The sequence below is a fragment of the Trichomycterus rosablanca genome, chromosome 13, assembly GCF_030014385.1.
Source record: "Trichomycterus rosablanca isolate fTriRos1 chromosome 13, fTriRos1.hap1, whole genome shotgun sequence".
Lineage (NCBI taxonomy): Eukaryota > Metazoa > Chordata > Actinopteri > Siluriformes > Trichomycteridae > Trichomycterus > Trichomycterus rosablanca.
The window spans coordinates 16,056,511-16,083,163 of NC_086000.1; the positions used below are offsets into that span (position 1 = coordinate 16,056,511).

Consider the following 26,653-nt stretch of genomic DNA (forward strand, 5'->3'; position numbering starts at 1 on the left):
TTCACAGTGACAACAAATCCCAAAACAGTTGGGACAAGTAGCAATAAGTGGCTGGAAAAAGGAAATTGAGCATATAACGAACAGCTGGAAGACCAATTAACACTAATTAGGTCAATTGACAACATGATTGGGTATAAAAAGAGCTTCTCAGTGTCAGTGTCTCTCAGAAGCCAAGATGGTAAGAGGATCACCAATTCCACCATTGTTGCTCAAAAAGATAGTGCAGCAATACCAGAATGGTGTTACCCAGCGTAAAATAGCAAAGACTTTTAAGTTATCATCATCAACCGTGCATAACATCATCAAAAGATTCAGAGAATCTGGAACAATCGCTGTGCGTAAGGGTCAAGGCCGTAAAACTCTACTGGATGCTCGTGATCTCCGGGCCCTTAAACGTCACTGCACCTCAAACAGGAATGCCACTGTCAAGGAAATAACAGAATGGGCTCAGGAATACTTCCAGAAAGCATCGTCAGTGAACACAATCCACCGTGCCATCCGCCGTTGCCAGCTGAAACTCTACAGTGCAAAGAGGAAGCCATTTCTAAGCAAGCTCCACAAGCTCAGACGTTTGCACTGGGCCAGGGGTTATTTAAAATGGAGTGTGGCAAAATGGAAGACTGTTCTGTGGTCAGATGAGTCACGATTTGAAGTTCTTTATGGAACACTGGGACGCCATGTCATCCGGACCAGAGAGTACAAGGATAACCCAAGTTGTTATCAACGCTCCGTTCAGAAGCCTGCATCACTGATGGTATGGGGTTGCATGAGTGCTTGTGGCATGGGCAGCTTGCATGTCTGGAAAGGCACCATTAATGCAGAGAACTATGTTCAGGTTCTAGAACAACATATGCTCCCATCTAGACGTCATCTCTTTCAGGGAAGACCCTGCATTTTTCAACAAGATAATGCCAGACCACATTCTGCAGCAATCACAACATCATGGCTACGTAGGAGAAGGATCCGTGTACTGAAATGGCCAGCCTGCAGTCCAGATCTTTCACCTATAGAGAACATTTGGCGCATCATAAAGAGGAAGGTGCGACAAAGAAGGCCCAAGACGATTGAACAGTTAGAGGCCTGTATTAGACATGAATGGGAGAGCATTCCTATTTCTAAACTTGAGAAACTGGTCTCCTCTGTCCCCAGACGTCTGTTGAGTGTTGTAAGAAGAAGGGGGGATGCCACACAGTGGTAAAAATGGCCTTGTCCCAACTTTTTTGGGATTTGTTGATGCCATGAAATTTTGAAACAACATATTTTTCCCTTAAAATGATACATTCTCTCAGTTTAAACTTTTGATCTGTGATTTGTGTTCTATTCTGAATAAAATATTAGATGTTGGCACCTCAACATCATTGCATTCAGTTTTTATTCACAATTTGTTTAGTGTCCCAACTTTTTTGGAATCCGGTTTGTAGATACACAATACATGAAACTGTGGACTTTTTGTCAAGCTCAGTAAAAAAAAAACCCAAACTGTAATCAGATGACCTTCTGTACACGCTTCCACTGGCAGAAGGACACATAGGCCACAGAGTCACTAACTTCTGGCAAATTACATCTCCCAGGGTGCTCATTAGTGTGATGCACCACAGCTGAACAAAAATGCTATATATAAGTGTGCTAAGAGTTCAGCTCTGCACTTTGCAAGACAAAGCTGGTAAGGTAGTTGGCCGATGTTTCGTAGGTTAATCACTGTTAATAGAAAGAGAAACAAAATTCCTCCCCTTGCACACGACACTCAGGGGTAACTAAGAACATGGAGTTCCTACACCGACAATTTTGGTCGCACCTCACCAGAAGGTACTAACGCATTAGCCTGCTTGTCTCTCCAAATAAGGCGGGTATAGCAGTTTGACTTGTCACCTTAAGCTAAGTGTAAATTAGACTGGACGTTTGTCTGTTATGATGTCTGTTATGTCTATTACGAATTAGAAACTGCCAGCACACAGGTAACTGCACAGTCAAGTAAACTTTCTATTTCCGTAAGCTTAAAAGCATCTGGCGCAAAATACAAGCCTGCTCTTATGGTATTTTATACACATGGCTAAGTTTTAAGGTTGAAACATGGTAGAAAATCATTATTTTTTATATTTGATTAGGTGTTTTTCAGTCAGTGTGTGTGGTTCACCAATTTCTATTATATCTGCTTGTTATATCTGTCCTGTTTCCTCTCACTAGCAAACATGCAGAATGTGGATTGGCTAATCTCAATTGCATGTAGGTTTATGTGAGTGACTTTGTGAACTTTAGGTGCTGTCCTATTCTTCTTGTTCTTTGGTGTATTTCCAACTTTCACCAAGTGTTTTGTTGTGACCTTGAAAATAGCCTTATTTTGCAAATAATAATGAAGGTTTCAGACATTTAGTTGCCATCCAGTTTTAATAAAATGAAAGATCACAACAGTTTTAAGTAGTTTATTTACATATATGTTTGGTGAATCTGTGTGGTGGTAACTGGTGCTTGAGTGCTTGAGTTTCAGGGAATTGAATTACGTGCTGGGCTTACAGATACATTCGGCACATGGCGTTATGTGAACCTAGCTGTTGGGGGCACACATATTAGTGCACTCTTAATGTTGGTCCCAAGCCTGAATAAATAGGATGGATGACTCAGGGAGGGCATCCAGTGTAAAGACGGCACCAAATTAAATATGTGCACGAACAATCCACTTTGGCCACCCTTAACACAAGAAGTTAAAAGCAATCATCATTTACACATATGTTTGGTCGGCTATACCAATTGTCCTGACATTCTTAGATAAGCAAATGTATAAAATTAACCTTATTTAGTTGCACTAAAATGAAAGAATCATGTGATGCCATTAAAAATAATATAATTGGTCACAAATTATCCACTTAATGTCTTTAACCCACATACAAATCCTGAGTTGTGTCCATTTGTCCTTGCTTGCTTTTATTTTTAATTTAGTTAAAACCCACATTTTCAACTATTCTAACCTTGAGTTTTCATCTCTTCTTTCTCTTTTCACTCATTCATCGACCCCGTGTTTTTAAAAGAAAGGCCGGCAGGGCTGTACAGTGCGTTCTCAGAGTATCTGAGAGCTCTCTGTCTCTCCCACAGTCAGATCAAAGCTCGAGCTTGAAGCCGACACTCGTTAGAGCGGTGTATGAAGATAATGGGCTGGATTAGGCTCTGATTGAGACAGACTTCTCCCCCTCAACTCACTACAGACCCCAGTGTACAACAGGAATGAATCTTTCAGCTTTGGTTCAAAGAGAATCTTGATTTTTAGGATCATTAGGAAGCTTGTCTGCCCATTTATGCTTTTCTGCTGTTTCCCATGTAAAATGCAGCCACCCCTTCTTAAGGTTTATAAGCAGTTCATGGATTATATTCACCTCTCTACACCCACTGGGTTTACTGCTTAGGTTTTTGTATAAAGCATTTAAACCTTTTTAGGTAGACATTTAATCCTACAGCAGACAGCCTCCCAGCAGTAATGGATGTCTGAGTGGATTTCTATCCTGACTTGATTCGATTTGATGTGATATTTCTGGAAGCAGAAATGGTGCGTTGATGGAGCATGGACTTGATACACTAAGGCAATGCTGAAACAAATCAGCCAGGGCTAACTGTTAAGCTACCCATCTCCTATTTTAGACTGCAGCTTGTGCCACATTGATGGGCAGACTGGCACGCGTGAGGAAAGATGCGGAAAATACCTGCCCTCTGTCTAGACTGGTCTAAAGATACCTGTAACTTGATCTTGTTTTTATCTTGTCTAGGTTTTGATTGAGTATGCTTTTTCATTGCATACCTTAATTTTAGACCTTAATTTTTTATTTTGTTTTTATTAACCGCTTTATCCTGGTCAGGGTTGTAGTGGGTCTAGATCCACCGGGAAACACTGGGCGTGAAGAAGGAATAGTCGTATAAGAAACCAATCCATCCTAGAGCTTCAGCCAACCAATCTCAGACATAGCAAATCATGTCTGCGTATGCCTGGCTGACCGATAGCACCCGGATCTCAGCAGTAGTGGTCTAGTTTAACAGACCGTTGTGCCACTTGAATGGTTTTGGTATTGGTGTGGCCTCGTTTAGGTTGCAGTTGGTGTGAGTATGGACATGGCTGGTATGTTCTTGGTCTTGTTTTGGTCTAACTTGCGTGTTTCCAGCCCCCCTTAAAACCTGCTGCGTGAATGTGATCTTAATTATGTCTGCATGCTTGTATGTGTAGAGCTTGCCATCTAGTGGCAGAGCAAAGGCATCACAATGTCACTTGGCTATAAAATCGCAGTTTCCATACTACAAAAATCAATGACCTTGCTTCCTGTGAACAGGCTCTTGACTTAATGCAACCCTGACCAGGACACAGCCGGCTGACTTGTTTACATTTCTTCTGATAGTTATATTATGGACACGCCACCATAAGTCTTTTATTTCTCCCCATCTTTACTGTGCACTTGTTAAATGGCTTGCTTTTTTATGGTCTAGTTGTAATGCTCAGTGGGTAGCACTGTCTCTTCACAGTAAGAAGGTCTTGGGTTTGATCCCCAGGTCCAGGTCCTTTCTGTGTGGAGTTTGCATGTTGTCTGCGTGGGTTTTCTCCGGGAGCTCCGGTTTCCTCCCACAGACATGCAAGTGAGGTGAATTGGAGATACAAAATTGAACCATGACTGTGCTTGACTTGTGAATCGATGAATCTTGTGTACCTGTTCTGTCATGAACGTAATGGACAGTTGTAGCCTAGCGGTTAAGGTAATCGAAAGGTCACTGGTTCAAGCCCCACCACTGCCAGGTTGCCACTGTTGAGCCTTTGAGCAAGGCCCTTAACCCTCAATTGCTTAGACAGACTACTGTGTTGGTACTGTTAGTAACTTACGCTTTGGATAAAAACGTCTGCTAAATGCCGGAAAGTGTAAATGTAAATTATCTGCTGCTGTAGTTTACCATGATGTTACTATTATGTTCACCTTCAAATGAATAAATAAGAAAATTACATTAATAGATAAGCTATTACATTGTCACCAGTAAATAACTGATTGTTTTAAATGACAGCAATGGAAAAACACTTTTATACCCACAAACCCCGCTGTATGTTGTATCCTCTTTCCTTCTCTAGTCATGCCAGCTGTTTATCAATGTGCTAGTGGAGGCACCCTCTATAGACTATCACACTTCATTGGCCCAGAGTGCACTGCAGGTGTGTCTGACTCACACAGAGCTGCAGAATGAGATCTACTGTCAGCTGATAAAACAGACCAACCGACGCACGCCAACCAACTACTCTCTTACACAGGTCAGTAACACATACATATTCATCCATCTATACTGCATCAGTTGTGTCCATAAACACATTCTCACATCCTCTCTTCTTCTATCACAGTGCTGGCAGCTGTTGTCTGTGTGTGTGGCTCTTTTCCTGCCTCAGCATCGCTTCCTGTGGTACCTGAGACAGTACCTACAGAGAAATGCCGATCCAAAGTAAGGATTCCAATCCCAGCACATGTACATAATTACATAACACACCCACACTCTGCGACTGAATGTGAGGCTGACTTCTCCCTGATTTATTTTGGTTAAAAGATGGCACAGAAATGATTTTCTATTTTAAAAGCAATTACACAGTAATTACACACACACACACTTCTGCACAAATGTACAATTACATCATTAAGCATATTTTTTAAGCTAAAGCAGCTTTAAATTATGACTAAATACAATGAAAGTAATTGAGAGATAAGGGCTTTACTCAGTGGCCCATTAATGGCAGCTTGGCAGAGATGGTGCTTAAACCAGCAACCCTCTGATCACTAGACCAGAAGTCTAACTGCAGAGCTACCAGCGGGATATTCCGCTAGCACACCAGCTCCAAGATTCTGAACACCCCGGTTCGAATCTTCTACCAGTTGGCTGGGCACCATCTAGCGGGCACAGTTGGCAGTGCCTGCAGCAGACAAAAATTGGCCACCGTGTCTGCTAAGTGGGAAAATGACCAGACTAAGTGGGTGGGGTCTTCAAACGCTGTGCAGGGACCCTGGTTAGCAGGCCGAGACACCTGTGCAGAAAGTGGATGAGCCTCATGTGCAAATCCACCGGAGCATTTGCGTAAAAGAGGGGTCCGCAAGGACTGCGCACGCGTCAGAAGGGGCGTAAGCAGGCAAATATACCCTCCTCAAACGGAATTCAGGTCCCCAGCACAGGAAAACAAATTGACTATGCTAAATCAGGAGGAAAAAGGGAGAAAATGCATAAATAAATAGAAGGAAAAAAAAAACATGTTAAGAGTCTCACATTGTCAACAGATGTGCATTTCTAATAGAATGTGTAAGAAGATTGTTATAGTATGTATATGATTTGTCAAATGCCCAGTTAGCTTTTAGGAAGAGGATGCCATTTGTCAGAATATGGGTGGAGAAAATGACAAAACAGCAGCTCAACCATTAAAAAAAATTAGTTTTATAAATTAATTTTAAATCTATGTGCTTACAGTTAAAGTCCTATTTTTAAAAACCATCAAATGCAAAAGTAATTTTATTAATTGTATTGTTTTGTCATTTGTGCCATCGTAATTTTCTTTGTCTAACTTAATCTGTCCAATGTGTACAGAAGCGAGGTTGGAAAGTATGCAGTGTACTGTCAGCGGTCAGTGGAGAGAGTATTACAGAACGGGGAGAGAGAGGCCAAGCCTTCCCGCATGGAGATTGTGTCTATTTTGCTGAGAAACCCTTACCACCACTCCTTACCTTTTAGCATACCTGTCCACTTTATGAACAACACCTACCAGGTACTCACATACTGTACAGTGTATCACAAAAGTGAGTACACCCCTCACATTTCTGCAAATATTTTATTATATCTTTTCATGGGACAACACTATAGACATGAAACTTGGATATAACTTAGAGTAGTCAGTGTACAACTTGTATAGCAGTGTAGATTTACTGTCTTCTGAAAATAACTCAACACACAGCCATTAATGTCTAAATGGCTGGCAACATAAGTGAGTACACCCCACAGTGAACATGTCCAAATTGTGCCCAAAGTGTCAATATTTTGTGTGACCACCATTATTATCCAGCACTGCCTTAACCCTCCTGGGCATGGAATTCACCAGAGCTGCACAGGGTCTTCCACTCCTCCATGATGACATCACGGAGCTGGGGGATGTTAGACACCTTGAACTCCTCCACCTTCCACTTGAGGATGCGCCACAGGTGCTCAATTGGGTTTAGTCCATCACCTTTACCTTCAGCTTCCTCAGCAAGGCAGTTGTCATCTTGGAGGTTGTGTTTGGGGTCGTTATCCTGTTGGAGAAGGGAGGGGATCATGCTCTGTTTCAGAATGTCACAGTACATGTTGGAATTCATGTTTCCCTCAATGAACCGCAGCTCCCCAGTGCCAGCAACACTCATGCAGCCCAAGACCATGATGCTACCACCACCATGCTTGACTGTAGGCAAGATACAGTTGTCTTGGTACTTCTCACCAGGGCGCCGCCACACATGCTGGACACCATCTGAGCCAAACAAGTTTATCTTGGTCTCGTCAGACCACAGGGCATTCCAGTAATCCATGTTCTTGGACTGCTTGTCTTCAGCAAACTGTTTGCGGGCTTTCTTGTGCGTCAGCTTCCTTCTGGGATGACGACCATGCAGACCGAGTTGATGCAGTGTGCTGCGTATGGTCTGAGCACTGACAGGCTGACCTCCCACGTCTTCAACCTCTGCAGCAATGCTGGCAGCACTCATGTGTCTATTTTATAAAGCCAACCTCTGGATATGATGCCGAACACGTGGACTCAACTTCTTTGGTCGACCCTGGCGAAGCCTGTTCCGAGTGGAACCTGTCCTGGAAAACCGCTGTATGACCTTGGCCACCATGCTGTAGCTCAGTTTCAGGGTGTTAGCAATCTTCTTATAGCCCAGGCCATCTTTGTGGAGAGCAACAATTCTATTTCTCACATCCTCAGAGAGTTCTTTGCCATGAGGTGCCATGTTGAATATCCAGTGGCCAGTATGAGAGAATTGTACCCAAAACACCAAATTTAACAGCCCTGCTCCCCATTTACACCTGGGACCTTGACACATGACACCAGGGAGGGACAACGACACATTTGGGCACAATTTGGACATGTTCACTGTGGGGTGTACTCACTTATGTTGCCAGCTATTTAGACATTAATGGCTGTGTGTTGAGTTATTTTCAGAAGACAGTAAATCTACACTGCTATACAAGCTGTACACTGACTACTCTAAGTTATATCCAAGTTTCATGTCTATAGTGTTGTCCCATAAAAAGATATAATGAAATATTTGCAGAAATGTGAGGGGTGTACTCACTTTTGTGATACACTGTACATATACATACTCACATGATCCACTACTATTTAAAAAAAAACGCATAAAAACACATGAATAGAGAAGCACATTAGGGTCTGACTCTGATTTTTGTACTGTAGGTGGTGGGGTTTGATGGTTCCACGACGGTGGAGGAGTTTGTGAACACACTGAACCAGAGAGCAGGCATGAGGAAGCCCCAAATCTCTGGTTTTGCCCTCTTCACTGATGATCCCTTAGAAAAAGACCTTGAACACTGCCTCCAACCTAGTGCCAAGGTACCAAATTCGCACAAGGGTTGCACCAATGTAATTTTTCAATTTCAAAATTATATCAGTATTTAAGTATTAGCAGTTTTACCCATTTTTAACCATTACTGACATGTACCAATTACACATACAGTACGTGGAAAGGATGTGTACCACCACTTACAGATATAGTAGCCAATCGTGGTATACTATTTAAGCTTTGGTAGCCACAGTTAGAAGCCATTTTTATGCTAGTTAAGAAAGATGTATTATGTGATGTATTATTATGTTCATGTGATAGTATATATGAGGGTTCTTCAAAAAGTTTCAGCACTTTTTAAACTCTATTGCTCTCGTTACATCACTTTTCTACAGTCACCTTCTGATACATTTTTCCAGCATCATACCAGCTTTTTAATGCCATCAGCAAAAACTGTTTTGGTTGAGCACATAGCCACTAATGCACCGCTGCTTTCACATCACATGAAAAACTTCTTCCCCTTAAAGCTTCTTTGAGGCCTGCTGCTCAGGTGGCGCAGCGGTAAAACACATGCTGGAACCAGAGCTGGGATCTCGAATACATCGTATCTAATCTCAACTCTGCCTTGCCGGCTGAGCGGCCACATGAACAACGATTGGCCTGTTGTTCATAAGGGCGGGACTAAGTCGGATAGGGTCTCTCTCTCATGACTGGTGCAATTACGACCTCTGCTGGCTGATTGATGGCGCCTGCACAGAGATGAGAAAAGAGTGCTCTTAGGGTGTGTCCCTCTGTACACGCAGCTAGGCTGCACTGCACTTGTCAAAGTGTAGGTGATAAGATGCATACGGCATGCTGCCCACGTGTCGGAGGGGGCGTGGGTTAGCTTCGTTCTCCTCAATCAAAGCAGGGCATTGGTGGAGAGGAAGCATGATGCAATGGGGCAACTGGACGCGCTAAAAAGGGAGAAAAAGGGAGAAAATGCATAAAGAAAATATATAAATAAATAAAAAAGCTTCTTTGAGTGTCAAAAAAGGTGGAAATCAGATGGAACTAAATCGAAGACTATAAGCTCTCCAATTACTACTCACCGCCCTCACCGTCTCCAAGGAAAATATGAAAGTGCAGAAACTTTTTGAAGATCCCTCGTATTATGTAGAAGTCCCTGTCACTAGATAAATTAGCAGTTTCTTCGGGTAATTACTTATCATTGGCAACACTACCACACCGTGTTTTTGATGTCTAAGGCTTACTTTTTTTAAATAATACAGATATATTTCTACTTTGCTTTTGTTTAAAATTGTTAACCGATGCCTGTACACAATGAACAAATGGTAAAATGTTTCATTATTGATTATTTTCTTATAAATAAACTTTTAGAAAACCTTTAAGAATATTATACCTAAAATAATGCTTGAATCAGAATGGCAAAGCTTGTTTACATGGAGTAGAAGGTTGACAAGGAAGATCTGATTTTGCCGGTTCAAGGCAGCTATTGTATTTACCACACTTAATTTTTATATTAGGTTGTAGGTTTTTGTTGACCTGGCTGATTTCTTAACCATGAATTAAAATGATTATAATAATCTACTAGCCTTCACATTAGTAATTTGTAATTGATCTATAAATCTGTTTTCTTTCATGGCAGATTTGTGATGTGATCTCAAAATGGGAACTGGCCCTGAAAGAACTCCAACCTGGAAAGTGTGAGGGGACACGCATTGTGCGTTTAACATATAAAAGCAGGTACATAATTAGTATTGATGTTTTTATTTATTTATTTATCTGCATGTGTATAGTGAACTGAGCCTAACATGCTTTTGTTTAAATATACAGTACAGTTTACATTATGCTCGGTTTCTGTTCTGTCTAGACTGTGTTTCCGAGCACAGGCTAAAGGGGAGACGGAGCGAGAACGCCTCCTGCTGGCCTATCAAGTAAATGAAGAAGTGCATCAAGGCCACTTCCCAGTTAACAAGGAGCTGGCACTGGAGGTGGCTGCACTAATGGCCCAGGTAAATTAAAACTAAACAAGAAGTAACATTGTGTGTGTGTGTGTGTGTGTGTGTGTGTGTGTGTGTGTGTTGTGCAGATATAGGATGCAGTTTAATCAGAATTTGGTGTGCAGGTGGAACATGGCGATTTGGATCGAACACCGGCGTCTCCCAGTGGCTCTCCTCAGCCTAAGATTCATCAGATCCTGTTGCAAGTGCTGGACCGCTTCTACCCCAAACACTACAGACAGGACTGCAAGATGGAGCAACTTAGGTAAACACATATACAATGAACTGTATTGATTAATTTTGACTCACCTGTGGTGCTGATGATGGAGATATAAAATCCATATAGAATAAAGAATTCACACTCGCAACCTATTTAAATATAGTCAAGTTGACTTTAATTATAGTTGATTATCTGTAATTATTAGTAATTATCTGAGGATGTTAAAATTATGCAAAAGCATGGGCAGTCTCAAGACTTGAAGTAAATTCCTATATAACTTACTGTTCTTGTGTCCACTGTTGGCATAGTCTTTAAGAAGTACATCCCATAGCACTGTAGCTGACCTTTTGGACATGGACAGAAAAGAAAAAATGATGGAAGATTGCAATGATAGATTATTTAAATGGTTGAATAAATAGTCTCAGTCTCCAAACAAATTTATGCTAGCCTGCAGACACAAGGTACAGCAGCGTGAGCTCAAACTAACCATCAGCATCTGAATAAAATAGTACACCAGGAGAAGATGCAGGAACCCACTGCTGACACAAAGACAGACTGGAAATGCTGGAACTTACCTCAGAAAACCACAATACTTTGGACAGATGTGACCAAAATAGCTTTTTTGGGGAGAGCACACTATCATACTATAATACCAAGGTCTTCAAAGGAAAAAAAAAAAACCTTACCACCCTTACTGTCCTTACAATAAAAAATAATGGATGTTTACAGATTTTTGAGGGTTGCTTGCAGCCTCTGATACTGAATGCCTCGTCTAGCATCATGAAATCTGAAAACTATCAAAGAATTTTGGAGTGCAATTTAGGGCCCAGTGTCAGAAAGCTGGGTCTGTGTCGGAGGTCATGGGTCTTGCAGCAACCAGAAATGAATTTTGGAAAAATAATTAGAGATATCTCAAATGGCCAGCAATGATTCCAGATCTAAATCCTATTGAACACCTGTGGAGGTCGAGAGAAGGCATTCTTCAAATGTGAGAGACCTGGAAACCAGCAAGACTATATCAGTAGAAATAATATAGTTGTCATACAATTCCTGAGTCATTTACACTACTTTAGTATTTATGTTGGAACTGTTATCATGGATCATGGGCACTTTATTAGTTGCTTTATATTTTTTAAATTGTACTTATATATTTTTTAATTTACATTTTTTTAATTGTGCTAACTATCAAAACTTTTTCAAAGATAATATACAGGGGTTGGACAAAATAACTGAAACACCTGGTTTTAGACCACAATAATTTATTAGTATGGTGTAGGGCCTCCTTTTGCGGCCAATACAGCGTCAATTTGTCTTGGAGTCCTGCACAGTGGTCAGAGGGATTTTAAGCCATTCTTCTTGCAGGATAGTGGCCAGGTCACTACGTGATGCTGGTGCAGGAAAACGTTTCCTGACTCGCTTCTCCAAAACACCCCAAAGTGGCTCAATAATATTTAGATCTGGTGACTGTGCAGACCATGGGAGATGTTCAACTTCACTTTCATGTTCGTCAAACCAATCTTTCACCAGTCTTGCTGTGTGTATTGGTGCATTGTCATCCTGATACACGGCACCGCCATTGGATGCACATGGTCCTCCAGAATGGTTCGGTAGTCCTTGGCAGTGACGCGCCCATCTAGCACAAGTATTGGGCCAAGGGAATGCCATGATATGGCAGCCCAAACCATCACTGATCCACCCCCATGCTTCACTCTGGGCATGCAACAGTCTGGGTGGTACGCTTCTTTGGGGCTTCTCCACACCGTAACTCTCCCGGATGTGGGGAAAACAGTAAAGGTGGACTCATCAGAGAACAATACATGTTTCACATTGTCCACAGCCCAAGATTTGCGCTCCTTGCACCATTGAAACCGACGTTTGGCATTGGCACGAGTGACCAAAGGTTTGGCTATAGCAGCCCGGCCGTGTATATTGACCCTGTGGAGCTCCCGACGGACAGTTCTGGTGGAAACAGGAGAGTTGAGGTGCACATTTAATTCTGCCGTGATTTGGGCAGCCGTGGTTTTATGTTTTTTGGATACAATCCGGGTTAGCACCCGAACATCCCTTTCAGACAGCTTCCTCTTGCGTCCACAGTTAATCCTGTTGGATGTGGTTTGTCCTTCTTGGTGGTATGCTGACATTACCCTGGATACCGTGGCTCTTGATACATCACAAAGACTTGCTGTCTTGGTCACAGATGCACCAGCAAGACGTGCACCAACAATTTGTCCTCTTTTGAACTCTGGTATGTCACCCATAATGTTGTGTGCATTGCAATATTTTGAGCAAAACTGTGCTCTTACCCTGCTAATTGAACCTTCACATTCTGCTCTTACTGGTGCAATGTGCAATTAATGAAGATTGGCCACCAGACTGGTCCAATTTAGCCATGAAACCTCCCACACTAAAATGACAGGTGTTTCAGTTATTTTGTCCAACCCCTGTATATGTTATTAATAGGTCTGAAGTAGTTAAGGAACCACTACTTTATAATAATAATTGATAACAATAAATCTTTGACGATTATTGTGATAATTAAAATCATAAAATGGGTCAGAATAAGTAAACAGGTATTTAATCTGAATTCAAAAGTTACTCTGGAACACTAGATTAGCCTCACTAAAGGTGTACCTATTATTCGACACGCATGATTTGTATAACTGAACTGCTCTTTATTCTGCAGGGAGCTGGCCGAGAGGCTGGCTGCTAAGTGGTCTGTCTTGCGTGGGTGCACCGCTGCTGAATGTGTAAGAATCTACTTAACAGTGGCTCGCAAATGGCCACTGTTTGGGGCCAAGCTATTCAGTGCTAAAGTAAGTGTACTTCACAATAAAAACTACCGTAATAGCTTATTCAGACTTGTTTGTGAAAATGTCCCAATTGTTGTATAAAGTGTGTATTATTTGGAATGCTACTGCTGGTTGAATGAAATAGTAATAAAAAAAATTTCTGTATTTTGTTATGTAGCCACTGCCTCCCTCTCTGTTGGAGCAGAAACAAGTGTGGCTTGCTGTCAGTGAGGATGGTTTAAGTGTATTAGACTACAGCATGGTATGTGGATTTGTGATTATTCACATATTTTATATATATATATATATATATATATGTATGTGTATATATATATATGTATATATATATATACAGTGTATCACAAAAGTGAGTACACCCCTCACATTTCTGCAAATATTTTATTATATCTTTTCATGGGACAACACTATAGAAATAAAACTTGGATATAAGTTAGAGTAGTCAGTGTACAACTTGTATAGCAGTGTAGATTTACTGTCTTCTGAAAATAACTCAACACACAGCCATTAATGTCTAAATGGCTGGCAACATTAGTGAGTACACCCCACAGTGAACATGTCCAAATTGTGCCCAAAGTGTCAATATTTTGTGTGACCACCATTATTATCCAGCACTGCCTTAACCCTCCTGGGCATGGAATTCACCAGAGCTGCACAGGTTGCTACTGGAATCCTCTTCCACTCCTCCATGATGACATCACGGAGCTGGTGGATGTTAGACACCTTGAACTCCTCCACCTTCCACTTGAGGATGCGCCACAGGTGCTCAATTGGGTTTAGTCCATCACCTTTACCTTCAGCTTCCTCAGCAAGGCAGTTGTCATCTTGGAGGTTGTGTTTGGGGTCGTTATCCTGTTGGAAAACTGCCATGAGGCCCAGTTTTCGAAGGGAGGGGATCATGCTCTGTTTCAGAATGTCACAGTACATGTTGGAATTCATGTTTCCCTCAATGAACTGCAGCTCCCCAGTGCCAGCAACACTCATGCAGCCCAAGACCATGATGCTACCACCACCATGCTTGACTGTAGGCAAGATACAGTTGTCTTGGTACTTCTCACCAGGGCGCCGCCACACATGCTGGACACCATCTGAGCCAAACAAGTTTATCTTGGTCTCGTCAGACCACAGGGCATTCCAGTAATCCATGTTCTTGGACTGCTTGTCTTCAGCAAACTGTTTGCGGGCTTTCTTGTGCGTCAGCTTCCTTCTGGGATGACGACCGTGCAGACCGAGTTGATGCAGTGTGCGGCGTATGGTCTGAGCACTGACAGGCTGACCTCCCACGTCTTCAACCTCTGCAGCAATGCTGGCAGCACTCATGTGTCTATTTTTTAAAGCCAACCTCTGGATATGACGCCGAACACGTGGACTCAACTTCTTTGGTCGACCCTGGCGAAGCCTGTTCCGAGTGGAACCTGTCCTGGAAAACCGCTGTATGACCTTGGCCACCATGCTGTAGCTCAGCTTCAGGGTGTTAGCAATCTTCTTATAGCCCAGGCCATCTTTGTGGAGAGCAACAATTCTATTTCTCACATCCTCAGAGAGTTCTTTGCCATGAGGTGCCATGTTGAATATCCAGTGGCCAGTATGAGAGAATTGTACCCAAAACACCAAATTTAACAGCCCTGCTCCCCATTTACACCTGGGACCTTGACACATGACACCAGGGAGGGACAACGACACATTTGGGCACAATTTGGACATGTTCACTGTGGGGTGTACTCACTAATGTTGCCAGCTATTTAGACATTAATGGCTGTGTGTTGAGTTATTTTCAGAAGACAGTAAATCTACACTGCTATACAAGCTGTACACTGACTACTCTAAGTTATATCCAAGTTTCATGTCTATAGTGTTGTCCCATGAAAAGATATAATGAAATATTTGCAGAAATGTGAGGGGTGTACTCACTTTTGTGATACACTGTATATATATATATATATACATATATATATACAGTGGGGCCAAAAAGTATTTAGTCAGCCACTGATTGTGCAAGTTCTCCTACTTAAAAAGATGAGAGAGGTCTGTAATTTTCATCATAGGTACACTTCAACTATGAGAGACAAAATGAGAAAGAAAATCCAGGAAATCACATTGTAGGATTTTTAAAGAATTTATTTGTAAATTATGGTGGAAAATAAGTATTTGGTCAATAACAAAATTTAAACTCAATACTTTGTAACATAACCTTTGTTGGCAATGACGGAGGTCAAACGTTTCCTGTAAGTCTTCACCAGGTTTGCACACACTGTAGCTGGTATTTTGGCCCATTCCTCCATGCAGATCTCCTCTAGAGCAGTGATGTTTTGGGGCTGTCGCTGGGCAACACGGACTCCACACATTTTCTATCGGGTTGAGGTCTGGAGACTGGCTAGGCCACTCCAGGACCTTGAAATGCTTTTTACCGAGCCACTCCTTCGTTGCCCGAGCGGTGTGTTTGGGATCATTGTCATGCTGGAAGACCCAGCCACGTTCCATCTTCAATGCTCTCACTGATGGAAGGAGGTTTTGGCTAAAAATCTCACAATACATGGCCCCGTTCATTCTTCCCTTAACACGGATCAGTCGTCCTGTCCCCTTTGCAGAAAAACAGCCCCAAAGCATGATGTTTCCACCCCCATGCTTCACAGTAGGTATGGTGTTCTTGGGTTCTTCTTCTTCCTCCAAACATGACGAGTTGAGTTTTTACCAAAAAGTTCCATTTTGGTTTCATCTGACCACATGATATTCTCCCAATCCTCTTCTGGATCATCCATATGCTCTCTGGCAAACTTTAGACGGGCCTGGACATGTACTGGCTTAAGCAGGGGGACACGCCTGGCACTGCAGGATTTGAGTCCCTCTCGGCGTAGTGTGTTACTGATGGTAGCCTTGTTACTTTGGTCCCAGCTCTCTGCAGGTCATTCATCAGGTCCCTCCGTGTAGTTCTGGGATATTTTGCTCACCGTTCTCATGATCATTTTGACCCCACGGGATCGAGGGAGATTATCAATGGTCTTGTATGTCTTCCATTTTCTTACAATTGCTCCCACAGTTGATTTATTCACACCAACCTGCTTGCCTATTGTAGATTTACTCTTCCCAGCCTGATGCAGGTCTACAATTTTCTTCCTGGTGTCCTTCGACAGCTCTTTGGTCTTGGCCATGGTTGAGTTTGGAGTCTGACTGTTTGAGGCTGTGGACAGGTGTCTTTTATACAGATAACGAGGTCAAACAGGTGCCATTAATACAGGTAACGAGTGGAGGACAGAAGAGCTTCTTAAAGAAGAAGTTACAGGTCTGTGAGACCCAGAAATCTTGCTTGTTTGTGGGTGACCAAATGCTTATTTTCCACCATAATTTACAAATAAATTCTTTAAAAATCCTACAATGTGATTTCCTGGATTTTTTTTTCTCATTTTGTCTCTCATAGTTGAAGTGTACCTATGATGAAAATTACAGACCTCTCTCATCTTTCTAAGTAGGAGAACTTGCACAATCAGTGGCTGACTAAATACTTTTTGGCCCCACTGTATATATATATATACAGTGTATCACAAAAGTGAGTACACCCCTCACATTTCTGCAGATATTTAAGTATATCTTTTCATGGGACAACACTGACAAAATGACACTTTGACACAATGAAAAGTAGTCTGTGTGCAGCTTATATAACAGTGTAAATTTATTCTTCCCTCAAAATAACTCAATATACAGCCATTAATGTCTAAACCACCGGCAACAAAAGTGAGTACACCCCTAAGAGACTACACCCCTAAATGTCCAAATTGAGCACTGCTTGTCATTTTCCCTCCAAAATGTCATGTGATTTGTTAGTGTTACTAGGTCTCAGGTGTGCATAGGGAGCAGGTGTGTTCAATTTAGTAGTACAGCTCTCACACTCTCTCATACTGGTCACTGAAAGTTCCAACATGGCACCTCATGGCAAAGAACTCTCTGAGGATCTTAAAAGACGAATTGTTGCGCTACATGAAGATGGCCAAGGCTACAAGAAGATTGCCAACACCCTGAAACTGAGCTGCAGCACAGTGGCCAAGATCATCCAGCATTTTAAAAGAGCAGGGTCCACTCAGAACAGACCTCGCGTTGGTCGTCCAAAGAAGCTGAGTGCACGTGCTCAGCGTCACATCCAACTGCTGTCTTTGAAAGATAGGCGCAGGAGTGCTGTCAGCATTGCTGCAGAGATTGAAAAGGTGGGGGGTCAGCCTGTCAGTGCTCAGACCATACACCGCACACTACATCAAATTGGTCTGCATGGCTGTCACCCCAGAAGGAAGCCTCTTCTGAAGTCTCTACACAAGAAAGCCCGCAAACAGTTTGCTGAAGACATGTCAACAAAGGACATGGATTACTGGAACCATGTCCTATGGTCTGATGAGACCAAGATTAATTTGTTTGGTTCAGATGGTCTCAAGCATGTGTGGCGGCAATCAGGTGAGGAGTACAAAGATAAGTGTGTCATGCCTACAGTCAAGCATGGTGGTGGGAATGCCATGGTCTGGGGCTGCATGAGTGCAGCAGGTGTTGGGGAGTTACATTTCATTGAGGGACACATGAACTCCAATATGTACTGTGAAATACTGAAGCAGAGCATGATCCCCTCCCTCCGGAAACTGGGTCGCAGGGCAGTGTTCCAGCATGATAATGACCCCAAACACACCTCTAAGACGACCACTGCTTTATTGAAGAGGCTGAGGGTAAAGGTGATGGACTGGCCAAGCATGTCTCCAGACCTAAACCCAATAGAACATCTTTGGGGCATCCTCAAGCGGAAGGTGGAGTAGCGCAAAGTCTAGAATATCCGCCAGCTCCGTGATGTCGTCATGGAGGAGTGGAAAAGCATTCCAGTGGCAACCTGTGAAGCTCTGGTAAACTTCATGCCCAGGAGAGTTAAGGCAGTTCTGGGAAATAATGGTGGCCACACAAAATATTGACACTTCAGGAACTTTCACTAAGGGGTGTACTCACTTTTGTTGCTGGTGGTTTAGACATTAATGGCTGTATATTGAGTTATTTTGAGGGAAGAATAAATTTACACTGTTATATAAGCTGCACACAGACTACTTTTCATTGTGTCAAAGTGTCATTTTGTCAGTGTTGTCCCATGAAAAGATATACTTAAATATCTGCAGAAATGTGAGGGGTGTACTCACTTTTGTGATACACTGTACATATATATGAGAGATAGGGGCATGTTTACCACTGGGTCACATCACGCTTTCTTTTAATTACACTTTTTTTATTAATTGGGAATTGAAGATAATACTTTTTACTCTCAAGCTGGTCAAAAGTCTGTGTTTGCTGTAGCCTTATTCTCCTTTTTATAATGAACCATACATTTTCAATAGGAGACAGATCTGGACTGCAGGCAGGCCAGTCAAGCACACACTGTCTACAAAGCCACACTGTTGTAACTCATGCAAAATAAATTTCTGCAAAAAGATGTTGTCTTAATGGTGTCTCTCCAAAATACCCATTTGTATTGTATTTGTACCAATGATACCTTTACATATATGCAGGTCACCCTTGCTGTGGTCACTGATACACCCCCATACCATCACATATGCTACTTTTACACTTTTTGTTGGTAACAATGTGGATGGTCTTTTTTATCTGGTCGAACAGAATCTGAGATCTGTATTCCCAAATGTAAATATTCCTAAAATGTGAACTTGTCTGACCACAGAACACTTCCAATGTCTTTTGGTCCTTCTTAGATGACTTAAAATCTGGACTCTGGACTTAAAATTAATATGTGGCTTCCACTTTGTATAATACAGTTTAAGGTTGCATTTTGTTATGCAGTGGTAGATTGTGTTAAGTGACACTGATTTTCCAAAGTACTCCCGAACCCGTGTGGCTGTGTCCATCATGGTAGCGTGATGGTTTCTCTTAAATTACTGCCTGAGGGTTTGTTAGTCAGCAATTTCTGTTCTTGGCCTTTATGCCCCAGAGATTTTCCTTGACTTCTTGAATCTTTTTATGATATTATGACTTGTAGATGGTTAAAGACCTAAATTCTTAGTAATATTGCAATAAGAAACATTGTTTTAACTGACTTCCAAACTGACGAAGTTTGTATGAACCATCCTTGCTTTAAAAGACTCTTGGTGGATTTTGTCCCATTTTTTTAAGTGTGTTGCAGGCTTCACATTCTATTGTTTTCTTATTTATGATATAAGCTGTGTTAGTGAAAATGTTTTGTTTGTACTTTTATTACTTAAAAAGTAAAAAAGTGAGATCCTAGACTGTTTTATTTTTATAGTGAAACATGTTATTCGAGGCTAAGCCCGAATGCTTGACCGCAGGGGAAGGCATGTGCATCTGGAATGGTCAGTTGACCTGAATGGTCATGACACTTGTCTGCCTCTTTGAACTTGCCTGCAAAGATCCATTTAAAACAGAGTAAACAGGGTCGGTCGGCTTAGGTCTGTAATTTGCTGCCATCCTTAATTTTCAACTTTCAGTTTGGCTTATTTCTATCCACGCTCTTTAACTCCTCATTTAAGTCTATGCTGTAAACATTAACCAGTAACCCGTGGTACTGGAACTTTGGCACTTGACTGGTGGCCAGTGGAAAGTTCATGTAGTCTGCACATTGTAAAATGGTCCTAGGAAAATTCAGTTTGATCAGTACCCAGATGTGTGCTAAAAATAACATTTTATAAACAAAATACAAGAATAATGATTTTCTGTTTATATTCTTTTGGTTTTTAGCACTTATTGGTTACGTATTCATACCAGTCTGTGATCACCTTTGGTGGGTGCAAGGAGGACTTCATGGTGGTGGTCAGCCAGAATAAAGACCAGACTTTAGGGAAGAGAACTGTGGAGAAGCTCACTTTTGCAATGGCTAAACCAAAGGTAATATTAATATTTGTAGTAAATCTGAGTGAACTACTCCTACTCCTTCCATCATTTTTGGGTATATGAGAATGACGGTTGATGTTAAAAGCAGGTTTTCATGCACTTATTAAAAGTTTCACATCTGCCTTCTAGCACTGAGTCACCTCATTGAGTTCCCAGAAGTCTAGTCATGGAAAAAGTGTAATTCAAACAGTCCGAACTTTTGCTCTGTCTCAGCTCTGAACACTCATATGCCCAGTATTCAGTGTTACTGTTGGATTAATCTGCATTGAAAGCTGAAACACTAGACTAGTTTAGGGTCTAGTTAAGTTCTAATAGACTCCTGTGCGACAGCTGTATTTAACACGCTACCACACAAGGCAATGGTTCACACATTAATTCCCCCTTTGCTCCCATAACAGCCTATTGGCAAGCACTTTCTTTCTTTAGATTAAGACAATAACTGCAAGGACATAACTCCATCTGTCCAGAGCTCTATTAGTAAGATTGGGTACTCATTCTGGACAGTAATACTTGCTCACTGTTGGGGTTAAGGGTGTTGGCTGGTGTTCAAGCCAGGGTTTTGCAAAGAACAGTCAAGTTCTTCCACTTCAAACTTGAGAATGCACCCTATTTGCATGCCTAGCACATGGGGGTTTTGCCTAAAGGTAACTGAAGATTACCTTAATCAGGCTTTTGACAAAAAAAATTCCCATAGTTCTTGTGCTTTGTTGTGAGCTTTGCAACCATGGGCTTTACATTATATACACTCCTAGTCTTTACAATACTGCCTCTAGCAGTACAAGATCTTACAAGATGACTTGTAGGAAAAGTAGCACTCCATGTCAACGCTGTTGTTTATAGACATTGCAATGTTTGTATGTATTTATTGCAAATGCTATGGCTAATGAGCAGAATCCACTGGTTAGACTGGGTGTCCTGATACTTTTGACCATTTATTATTCAATTCCAAACAATCATATAAAACATCTCAAATCACATGACATTTGTTTACATGTAGAAATCTCTGTACTCTTTCTGCTCAGATTCTGGAGCTGACTTTGCTGATGGCCAGTTATATCAACTGTACGATGGGTGCATCAGGGAGCCAGACACCATCCTGTACACCAGGCTCCAGAGAAAACAAAAAGCTGTGGGATGTTGAGAACAGACACTTCCCTTCAATGACATACACAACCAAAGGACCAACACTTCTATGAGGGTCTATTGTATCTGAACGTATGGGACGACTGGTACAAATGGTAAAAAAGGGATCAGAAGGTGAAGTCTGTATTTAGTTTCTCGGGGCTGTATGCAGGATTTTAGATATAAAAAGAGATGGATGAAGGTCAAGCAGTTCTTTCTGTATAAGCTACACATTCCTTGGACTCCTACTCTCTGGTAGAGAGATTTCAGGGTTACTTAAAACTTGAAAACTGACACTACATGGTTAATAATAACATTAACAGGTTATTCTGTTAGCAGTGTAACAGTATGCATATCGATATAGAATATTTCTAATACCATGGTTGCAAATGTGAAGAATACAGACCGCATGTTTCTATCTAAAATCTCTACTGTATATCTGCAATTTTACTTTCTTTCTACAGTCTAAAAGTATGCCCTAATAATTTAACAACATTCTTTTACAATATCATAATAGCTTAAATTAACTTTTTTTCGTTACAACAGTGTTTGCTTCTATGGGGAAAGATGCATTTTGAGACATCGTATATGGCATCTGTAATGGCCACGGAGGCATCAAAGCAACGACTGGTCCATTGGAACCTGTTTTCTTAATATAATATAAATCAACAGGCATGCATCATTAATCCGTAGAAAACATGGCACCACAATGCGCTAATGGACAATCCATCAGATGCCATAGCCTTTATGTCTTATGTCTCTAGGGCAGTGATAGCTCAGTGGTTAAGGTACTGGACCAGTAATCAGAAGGTTGCCAGTTCAAGCCCCACCACCGCCAAGTTGCCACTGTTGGGCCCCTGAGCAAGTCCCTTAAACCTCAATTGCTCAAAAATTGTGTTCAGTCATTACTGTAAGTCGCTTTGGATAAAAGCATCTGCTAAATGCCGAAAATGTAAATGTCTTCTGGAATCTTCAAGTCTTGGCCACTCAACAGCCTGGCACTGTGGTTTATTCCTCCTTGCACTCGTGCACCAGTGTGATTGGATACTTACCAAAGCTGCATGTGAGCAACACTTGCTGTTTCTGAGATACTTCAACATAGTTGCCTGGTGGAGATGATTTGGTCCTTATCAAAGCCATTCAAGTGTTTATGTCTGCCCATATGTGCTGCCTACAGCATGTGTGCTATAGGTGTAAGACCCCTCGACCTTTTGTGCTTTTTTTGTGTTGTAGTTTTGATTTTTAATCTACTTTTAATCATGCATAATGACAAATGTGAGTTATTGTCATGTTGAACGTACCTCCCTGACCACCGTACCTCCTTTCTTGGATAAATTAACCCTCCTAGAGTTTGTCTTCTGAACAAATTAGGCTAAGTTGTACCAAGCTCTTTGCATTTCACAATTATTTCACTGTGGTCACTGTGATCATTGTAACTCTTAAAGGATTAGATACTGTTTTATATCCAGTGATGTTTTTTTCCTGACAATGCAGTGTAAATTGTGAGCCCTTACAGACCCAGGTGTGCGCCTTTCCAAACTATGTCCAATCAATTTAAATTGCTACAGGTGAACTTTGAGTGTTGATGATACTACATCAAGGGGTCTTTTATGTAAGTGATTAAAAATCACTTAGAAACTGAAATCTTAGTTTTTGAAAGCTGTAAAAAAATTTTCCCTTTCCCTATTTTAAAAACGACAGATCATTTAAATTATTAATTTATTTAAATCCATAACACAATGAAGCGTGCAAAAAGTCAAGGTGTCTAAGTACTTTCTAAACTCATCTTTTTTTTAGCAAATTATCAGTGGGTGGAGAGTCTCTCGTTTCAGAGAGACATTTTTTAAACCAATTAACCCTTCTCTCAAGCACACAGTTCAGAAGCAAGAATAATTCAGACTTAGGCAAAGGCAGCCTGCCTAAAATTAATGATCACGACTTGAAGGCTTAAGATGGTGCAATGAAGCGTTACCCACATTGCATAAACATAATATGTTTACAAACTCCAGTTGCAGAGAAAAAGTTGTAAAACAGTGTTCCGACCCTGAGGCGGATCTAGAGTTAAATGGAGTGGCAAACATTTGTAGGAGGAGAACACACCCAGCTACCTATGAAAAGCTCACTTGATTTATATTTGTATCTTTATTAAAGGTATTTATTACATGCTGAAACAGTACAGTATATATAGTGTATTAAAGAAAACAAACACAGCCAAGAGCAAAGGAAATTAATTATTTACAGCATTCACAGATCACACTGTTTACACAATAGAAACTGAACTATGGACGGCACAAAAGCAATTTGCCCTATCTAAGTTTTGTAAATTCTTCTATAAAAACTGAATCAAAAGAACTAACTACATTAGTGTTTCTACTAGAAATTAAAAAATACATGGGTCCCTCCCTTGTGTCTTGACAGAGAAATTGTACCTACATGGTGTAACATATAGACATGCCCCTGCTTACCTGTGCAGAATCTACCAGTGCAAAAAATGAATAAAAACAGCAAAATCATACAATATAATCTAAACCACCTCATTACACATTTAAAAAAAAAAAAAAGTGGATTATGAAAAATAAAAGTGAACACCAACACAGGTAAAGTTATTATATTTTACAGTAAAATATAATAGAAAATATTTTACTGTAAAATTTACAGTCTGGAAAATCAGTCCATGCCCATTACAGAGGCAAAGCAGTAGGTGTCCGTAGCGAAGGACCATATTTTTCTTAAGGAGCGATGTCACGCCAAAACGGATGATGTTTTGAGGAGATTTTTTCTATTTTATTTATGCATTTTCTCCCATTTTCACCAAATTTAGCATAGTCCATTTGTCTTCCGCTGCTGGAGGATCCCTGATTGCAGTCGAGGTGGGTATACCCACATAGTCGAGTCATTCCCCCCCCTAGCAGAGATGTGTCTGCTGCAGGCACTGCCAATCATGACCGCTAGATGGCGCCCAGCCGACCGGTGGCAATGCTGAGTTTCGAACCGAGGAGTTCAGAATCTCTGCACTGGTGTGCTAGCGGAATATCCTGCTGCTCCACCTGGGCGCTGTTAAAACAGTTTTACAATTAGAGCCCATGTCTGTTTTGTTTTGTGGAAAATATCTGTGCAAACCAGTTTATAGTTAACATTCAGGTAGAAATATTGACTACAATGCTGGAAATGTGTAGCTATTCAAGCTTTATTGCTGGTGAAGGAAAAATAGTTTGTAAGCAGATGACATGCTTGACTTCTTAGAATGTCTAAAGCGGTACAGATAATGGTACAGATAATGTAATAATATACTGGATAATGGTGAAGTACTTGTAACTGGACAGCCTTAGGTAATCCATATAATTTCAGGATATTAAACAATCAGTTTATTCCCCCAATTGAAATCATGTGGATAAATTCAGGGTTTGGTTTCTTTACATGCATATTAAAGTTGTTTTTTCTATGTTCTTGTATAAATTTAACAGACTATCTAGGTTGTTGTTAAAGGTTTACCTGAGCCACAGTTACAACCTTGATCTTAACATTGTAGTAGAACATAAAGGTTTTAAGAAATTGCACACAAATAATGGTACCTTATGCAACTTTTAGCATGAGCTGAAGGTTTGTATTAAATAACAAATGTAAATGTTACATAACAAAATGTATATAGACACAGCATGACTGTGCAGTAATTTCAGACAGGGAGGTTGATCTTCCCTATGTGCTAGCGTAGGAATTAACCTGGAAAAGAGCTAAACAAATACTATAAGTGACTTGAAAACTTTAATGGATCAAACCACTGTTTAAGTTTTTAATATTTATGTGTTTGAGGAATGTCTCGGCTTTTGCTAAAATTCAGCTTGCTTTGCTAAATCAGTTCTCGGTACGTTGTTTTTATTATTTTTTTTATGTGATGTAAATGCATTAAATATTTCATGCATGGATGGATTATGTTAAAATAAAACAATGGTCTTTTAAAATAATCATATTCTTTTATTTTCTTTACACACAAACACGCAAACTCAGGGCAGGGTGGTTTACCTGGAAGCCGACCCTCCGTGACACCAGGATAAAGTGGTTGATGAAAATGAAAAGCGATTAAATATATACACACAATGTCTGGCCAAAGTAGTCAAATATTTAACAGCTTACTGTTAAATAATTACTGCAGTGATTTGTTACTGCTGGCAATAATTCAACCCTAAATACTACGTCTTCCTAACTGGAAGACATTTTCTGTGGTTGTGGGAAAGATTTCACTGTGTTTGCATTGAACAAAAAAAAACAAAAAAAAGTTTACATTTTTACATAGTTAAAACTTGAAAGTATAATGGTAAGTATTGAATAGCCTTTATCAGGCAGCACGATGGCTCAGTGCGTAGCACTGTTGCCTCATAGCAAGAAGGTCCTCGGTTTGATTCACAGGTGGAGTGGTCTGGGTCCTTTCTGTGTGGAGTTTGCATGTTCTCCCCGTGTCTGCATGGGTTTCCTCCGGGAGCTCTGGTTTCCTCCCACAGTCCAAAGACATGCAAAGTAGGTGAATTACAGATACAAAATTGTCCATGACTGTGTTTGACATTAAAACTTGTAAACTAATGAATCTTGTGTAATCAGTAACTACCTGTTCTGTCATAAATGTAACCAAAGTGTAAAACATTACTGTAAAATGCTAAAAAATAAAATAAATGCCCATTATCAGAGATTCTTTAATGCTTGGTAAAATCCAATCACAAAAATCATTAGTAAAACACACGGCTATGGTTAATAGTGAGAGTAAAATGAGAAGAATTGGTACTAAACTTGTACTATCTTGAACAGAGCTTGAGAAAATCACTTGTAAGTGAGGCTTCAGTTAGCTAGGGGGAATAAGTTTAGACTCAATGAAGCAATGGAGAAAATGTAGTTTAATGGGATTTAACCTATTCCAGAGTGATAGGCGTGTCAGGGGTAGGAGGCGTATGAAGCGATGCATTATGCATTATGCCCACTGTACACACCTCTAGAGGCATTGTTATAATCTGGGAATGATTTAATTGGTCGGATCTAGGCTTAGCAACGTTATGTGGCAATTAAATATTCAGCTGAGTACCTGCATGTACTGACTACCTGAATAAT

At 40.9% G+C, this 26,653-nt stretch overlaps 1 protein-coding gene across 1 annotated transcript in view; it reads left to right on the forward strand.

The window, feature by feature from the left end:
• Positions 1–25,521, forward strand: part of plekhh1 (pleckstrin homology domain containing, family H (with MyTH4 domain) member 1) — a 76,856-nt gene extending 51,335 nt beyond the window's left edge. The window contains 11 exon segments of the mRNA XM_063007453.1: positions 5,090–5,266; positions 5,354–5,451; positions 6,577–6,754; positions 8,429–8,584; positions 10,183–10,280; positions 10,408–10,549; positions 10,663–10,802; positions 13,441–13,570; positions 13,725–13,808; positions 20,285–20,431; positions 21,460–25,521. Of these exon segments, the coding sequence (XP_062863523.1) occupies positions 5,090–5,266; positions 5,354–5,451; positions 6,577–6,754; positions 8,429–8,584; positions 10,183–10,280; positions 10,408–10,549; positions 10,663–10,802; positions 13,441–13,570; positions 13,725–13,808; positions 20,285–20,431; positions 21,460–21,633 (1,524 nt within the window). The 3' untranslated portion in view covers positions 21,634–25,521.
• The last annotated feature ends 1,132 nt before the right edge of the window (positions 25,522–26,653 follow it).